The sequence below is a fragment of the Ruditapes philippinarum genome, unplaced genomic scaffold, assembly GCF_026571515.1.
Source record: "Ruditapes philippinarum isolate M1 unplaced genomic scaffold, ASM2657151v2 ctg208_1_1_1_1, whole genome shotgun sequence".
Lineage (NCBI taxonomy): Eukaryota > Metazoa > Mollusca > Bivalvia > Venerida > Veneridae > Ruditapes > Ruditapes philippinarum.
This window is the reverse complement of record NW_026858626.1, coordinates 407,316-414,350: the sequence shown is the minus strand read 5'-3', so window position 1 is coordinate 414,350 and position 7,035 is coordinate 407,316. Positions and strand designations below refer to the sequence as shown.

General features: G+C 34.5%; 1 protein-coding gene across 1 annotated transcript; it reads right to left on the bottom strand.

Moving 5' to 3' along the window:
• Positions 1–2,403: 2,403 nt before the first annotated feature.
• On the bottom strand, positions 2,404–5,363 carry LOC132753748 (pantetheinase-like). Its single transcript, XM_060744268.1, has 3 exons — positions 5,319–5,363; positions 4,821–5,094; positions 2,404–4,142 (listed from the first exon to the last, which is right to left on the bottom strand). The coding sequence occupies exons 2-3, from the start codon at positions 5,028–5,030 to the stop codon at positions 2,763–2,765; spliced, it is 1,590 nt and encodes a 529-aa protein (XP_060600251.1). The 5' UTR covers positions 5,031–5,094; positions 5,319–5,363; the 3' UTR covers positions 2,404–2,762.
• Positions 5,364–7,035: the final 1,672 nt, after the last annotated feature.

The window sequence follows — 7,035 nt, the reverse complement described above, 5'->3', positions numbered from 1 at the left end:
TTTATCTGTTGCGCAGAATGGTTGTTTTTACAAAGTGTACCAGTATCCGGATGTTGAAAGCTATCCGATTTTCTGCAATTACTGCTGACACATGGCCATCTATTTTTTATGAATACTTTACCATTAATTTGCATGGCTTGATAAAATTGAACCTGCAACATTTCATAATTTTGCTGTTTATCGTGTTCTTTTGGGTTTCAGGTTTTCTTTATTTTAAGGGGAAGTAACTTATGTTTACTAAATTATTTGTTCTTTTCTGTCTATCTTAGGTATTACTTATAATACTATTTTTGTTGTATATAATTCACCAGTTGTAAGGTCATCAAAAGCATGTTAATGTTAATGTTAGGATTTCATATTTATTTAATATAAACTGGGAATTATTAATGTTATGTGCATGTACATGTATATCTTAGACAGTAGTATATTGATATGTTGATACTTATAATTTTTCTGCATTTAAAGAGATACAGTTATGTCATTATTATTAAAGGGATGAGACTTTCATTTAAAGTTATAAATGATAAAACATGTATTGATTGAAAATGTCCTTAAACTTGGATCAAGCAATATAATTAATAAAGTCTCAAAAAATCATATTCTGAATAGTTATTCTATTTTTTTCTAACATGTGCATAGTTTGAAAAGGACAGCTTCTGTCTTATCTATTTGTAATGAAGAGACACCGGTCTCAACCTCCAGGTCTCCTGAGTCAACGCGACAACAGACTGTACATAGAGTAGATTGTTACTTGCCCTTGAATAAATTTGTGCACTAAATTTATAGTGGGTGATTTGTGCCACATGAAAACCAATTAACATAGTACAAAAAGTAACTGGGCGCCAGATGAAAACATGAAAATACAATCTACCACAAAGTGGTTTGTTTGTTGCATTTTCATGTTTTTGCCCGGTGCCCTTGATGCAAAATACAAATCAGCCTTCATAAAATTTCTTCTTATGTTGGTCACAGGTTAATGAGTTCTGGTCAAGCTCAAAGTTTTTCTCATCCTATGACTGCATATAAGCATGAGTTCAATTTCCTATGCTCTGTAACATAAGAAATTCACGAACACAAATCGATATAGTGGGGAAATATGTTGTGGTTTAGAACTGTTTCATTATTAAAGAGAAAATGTGTAGCAGGACGGATAGCTCAGTTGGTCTTCTGAAAGTCATGGGTTTGAGTCATGGTCAGGCAGTTTCAGTCAGGGTTTAGAAGTGGTTTTTCAATTGACACATGTTTGATTAATTTAACAGATTGCATTATTTGAAATGGACAAAGGCAGTATTGCATGATACTTTTAGATCTACAAAGGGCATTTGATACAGTTGAACACACTATCCTGCACATGAAGAAGTTGTTTTTCTTCTTCTTCATGAAACTTCAAGCATCTGCCATATATAATGACATTCTTACATGGTTTAAGTCTTATCTCTGATAGTAGCTGGTTGATGTGGCTGGTACTTATTCTACTACTGCTCTGAGTACCTATGCTGTCCCCCTGATGTTCATTTTAGGTCCTCTTTTATGTCTAATATATGTCAATTACATGTCTTCAACCCTAAGCAATAAGCTTTTATTATAATGCACAGGCACGAGTATCAGACCTTGGATGAAAAAATATGGCCAGATTGATAAAAAAACCTGTGTTCATCTTAAAAGTGTCAACAACCAAAATAAAATGTAAATAATGACCCCCTTTAAAAATATACTTCAAGTTGAAAGTATATTTTTAAAGGGGATCATTATTTACATTTTTTATTTTGGTTTTTATAAACACAGGTTTTTTTATCAATCTGGTCATCTGGTCATATTTTTTCTTCCCAGGTCCGATACTCGTGCCTGTGATTATATGCTGATGACTCAGGAATCCTTGTGTCTCATAAATTAAATCTGAAGAAATTCTTTCTTATAACATGAGTCTTATAAGATTGCTTAATTGACTATAAATTGCCTTTGCATCTTGGCAAGACAGAGTCTATTCTTTTTTGGTTTAAGTTTCAACTTAACCTGGCCCTAGCCTCCAGGTCACATGTAATGGTACTGCTATAAAGTACACATCTTTTGTTAAGTATTTAGGTGCAAATCTGGATCAAATTCTTTTGGCGTCGCCCTTTGATGCTTTGCATCAATGCTTTTCTTGTAACTATGATGGTTTGCTTTGGTAGAGCTATTGAGGTCGCATGGCGAGTTTCCACTTTAACAGGATCATATCTCTCTCGGCATGGTTTCAGATACGCCAAGTTATCAAAATATAAATCATCTCTTGAATATTTTTGCACTCAATGCATGCGTGCATTAACCGTTTGCAAATAATCTTGATGAATATGATTGTCAGTTAACCCAAATTAACGTATATCTGTTAGCACAAGTACAGATAAATTGTATCTTTTTCTTCTAAAGATCGGTATATATGTTAATAGAATTTGTCTTCTAGCAAAATAATTTAACGAAAAACGCATTTATATACATTTATGCCATGATCAGATAAGTGCCAATTTGAAAGGTGAAACAACGACAACAAGTTTAGTAATACATGTATAGTAATACATGTATACTCGTTTGGAAACATTTTAAAAACTCAAACTTGCAGTTATCTGAAGACCTGGTTGCAAATATACTATTGTAAAGTTATTGTTACCAGTGACGAAGAGAAACATGTGATTACATATCACTATTTTGCTAAAGATTACATTTGAGCATTGAATGAAGCTTGGAGGTGGTTATGACAATGACGAAATTCTTATAATTGAATAGTCTTATGTCCTAGGGGTTTTTTTTGTTGCGTTTACAATACGCCGCGGATCGCGAGAATAGTCCCTAGATATCATAGATATTGACAGAGGTCCCCCATATAGACCAACATCTATAATTATGGAGCCCTGATAAAGCCAAGCGGATGTGACAAGTCCGGGAGTCCCATCCTGGTCCGTTAGAACTTCGGGATAGACATATTCTGTTGTAAAATTACCAGAAAATGACATCTTTGACATATAACTTGATGATGAAGTGGATGGTTTTCCACAACTATCTCTTGACTTAGTGGCACATTTGATAAAAACGCACGCTTGAAGGTAGTAGGAATCACCAGCTGTATGCATTCCATCAAATGCTCCTATAGCATAAAGTTCGTCTTTTGCAAACGAACCTTCATATCCGGCAGAACAGCAAAGTTTTCCTTGACATACAGTAGGTTGACCGTACGATCCTCGCAGCAATAAAGCTGTGTAATCGTCATCATTTATTGTAATATCAATTTTATCTAATTCATCAGGAACAGTGTCGGCAATACTTTTACTAGTCTTATCCCGCTCTTTCCGGTGTAACTGTTCTTGATATTCTTTCATCTGCTGAACTGAACCTAAACGTAAGTTATCATGTCTGTAAGATGGCCTATCATTTGGCGGAATGACAAAAGGTGTCATGTCCTCTACAATTAAGTAACCGGAAGATTGGTTTTGAGAGTTATAATAATATGATGCGTTAACAGATGTACCAGTCGGCCAATACAGACCACTACCGTGATAATTTTCCTGCGGAATATGTAAATTAGCTGCAAGTAAATTTATTTGCATACCCTCTGCAAACGCAGAATGGAATTCTATTGCAGCCATCAGAGGTAATTTGTCTTGCCATGCAGTTGGATAAGCGATGTTTGTAATGTTCAGAGATTTTATAAGATGAACAGCGGGTTCAAAATGTAATATATCTGATGAGGAAAATGTTCCAAATTTACCAAAAGGTGTTTCAAATGTTGTCAAATCAGGCTTAACTGGTTTGTTAAAATAATTTTCATCAGAATTCAAATTGAACTTGAAATATCTTGCAATAAAATCACCATTGGACCCATAAACCACGTTTGTACTGAACTGATAGTGCCCGTCCGGCGGGCAGTTAGGGTCAGTCTTATCACATGGTTGTCGACCACCTATATTAGCCACTACATAGATTGATGCATTCTTTGCAATGCAACTGAGGTTCCTCTGTACATCTATGCCTGGATATTTCAATGGGCTGTCACAAGGGTTCCATTTGGTACTAGTGACTTCAGGAACGTATTCTAGATATGGCCGTATACTTGCACGCGTCCAGTTGAGACCATATAACCCATACTCGGGGAAAACAATAATTCTAGCTCCCTGAAAAAGATATAAATTTCAAAAAAGTAACAAGTATTCGATTTTATGAGACCACATTCTAAAAGATTAATGTATACAATTATGTGCCTCGAAAGACTGGCGTCCATGAACTAGTGATGAAGGCCTTTGACTTGAAACCAATTGTCACTCACCGCTGTGGATTCAAAGAGACGTCTAATATGAGGTGGATTTCCAATTAGTTTATGGAACGTCGGTGGTTCTACTCAGGTGCCCACTCGTGTCTTAAATAATGCACGGAGAGACACCTCTTCTAGTAAAGCTTGACTGTCGCTGTATGACCTTTGCAATGTCGGTGTAACTTGAAACCAAAAGAATGTGCCTCAACAATTATCAGTGCACTACCTGTTTTAGTTTGAATAAGTCTATCCTTCAGATTAACTTATTGTAGTTGGTTAACAAAACACAATTAATAAAATATTTTAAATACTTGATCATACATAAATGATATCAACAAGTTCAAGTATATTCAAATGCTATTTCACATTGTCAAATACATGTATTTCTCAAATTACGTTTTGTAAGTGAATGTATAAATGAATTTGACATTGACCTTTTTAGTTAATTTTACAGAGACCATGTTAGTTGATTTCATATTGACAATGTTGGTTGATTTGACATTGACCCTGTTAATAAATTTGACATTAATTGCTCTTTTACCTTACTTGAAGCCGTCATTGATTGTTCCTGGTAAATTTGAAGATTCTTCTGCATATCAATTAACGCTTGTTGCCTAGTTACGACCTTTGACCTGCTGCCGGGATATATCACCTTGTGTTCGTATACCGCCGCACGGAACTTATCTATGGCTGAAACATGCACGAGCAGAATACCTACCAACACAAGATATATGAAGAGTGTCGTACTCATCGTTTCATTGTGCACTTTTACCCGGCAAAAAGACACACTACTTGCTACCGAAGAATGGTGTTCGCTGAAAGCAAATACATAAAATGATATATCATTAAATATATAGCTAGAATTAATGCATAGACGATTAATTCTGTAATTATATTGACTTTGATCAAGAAATGGAACGAGCCAAGCGTTAACCTCATGTAGGGAAAATGCCTTGCGGAAAGGCAAGACAGTGTGTCAAAACAGTAACAAAAAACAACTTAAGAACATAGGAAAAATACTAAACAATTTGAAAATTACCTTTACCGATATCACATTGTCCAGTGTTTTAAATTTATAAAAACTGGGACATATTTGATAAGATAATGATAATATTATTGTCACGTGAGAATGATTTTGTCACGCGGCGAAAGATCTTGTCACGTGACAAGGTAAATGATTAGTGTGATTCAGAATCTTTCTTCTACCCCATTTCCTCCGGCGGCATGATAGTTCCTCAACAATCACTCTTCAACTGATTCTTTCAGCTAGAGAAACGATCGCTTTTAATGTTCTTAATGAATTAAGTAAATTACTGATAAGTGTTGCATTTATTTTTAAAAAATGCACACACACAAAAGCAGCAAGAATACGCTTTTAATACGATGACCTTTGTAAGGACCTTTTGGGTTTATTTATTGTCTTTTACTTATATAGTGCGTTAATAGTTGTATCATATTTTGAAGTTTTCTCAAAAATGTTGAATGGTTTTGCCCAGATTTAAAGATGAATGTGTCTATTTAAAATAGTATTTCACGCTGGACAGTTAACTTACGGACATCAAGTATGGTCCTACATAATATGTACATAGCTTTATTTCAGTAGGGCCTACCTAGCTTCTTGCTTAAACCGTCAATGATGCTGAATTTTTTTAAAAGAAATGATTATAGATGCAAGGAAAAACAGAAATTACTTATGATCCAAAGTTAAAGTATTTATTTTATCTCTTAAATTATTTTGAAGTTTAACATGCATTTATGAATGAACCAAAACAACCTGTATGCGATAAGATTTGCATTACATGAATGGCTGATTCAATGTGAATGCATATTGAACAAATTGAGACAAATATTTAAAATAATTGCATTAAATCGACAATATCGCAAGTAATTCAAGAAGCTCCCATCCCATTAAAATCTTGTTAAAACTCATTATCAGCCCGTTAAATCACCGTTAGCTTTAACGGTTAAAACGCATTTGCTTTATATTCATTTATACTTCCCCCACCAATAAGATTACCTGTCGGTAATTCCCACAATTATTTGCTTAACAAATACAAATATGTATTATGAAGATTATCCTAAGTTAAATGGTATCCCTGCATTCCAAACATACCAATGTCGTCACGTCCTAAAGTATTAATATCAAGGTGTCCTGACTGCATTTTTAGAGAAGAAAAATTAATGACCTATAGCCACGAAAGAATTTGCACTATTTGATCAAAGATACTTTTGGAAAAAAAGATTTACCTGTCATCATTCATATTAATATTAAAATATTTACATCACTAATATATATGTAAATACCCATATGTGGTTTCCCAATGCTGCAATAATGAAAGATGAGCAATTGTTACTTTATGGCTATGATCACCATTTGTCCGTCTCTGATGCGTTCGGTTCGGAGTTCGAGAATCCACCCGACAAGTTTACCCGGATGTATGTTTTGAATGTGAATTTTGAATCTGAAATTGTGCACAAATAAGAAATCAGACAGCCCACAATCGGCACAAGGATGAACATAAAGTTTTCTATGCTCAAATTGAAATAGCGCACAAAATGTGAACATTGCGTCTGCTGCGTTCATTTGAAACTCAAATAACTGGAACATTGTGTTTTGTGTTCATTTGAAACTGAAATAAGGCACAACATGTTAAAATTGTACCTCCTTCGTTCATTTGAAACTGGAAAGCACAACAACGTTTTCGATGTTTGTTAGGAACGGAAATAGTGCACAGCACTAAAATAAACAAATAATG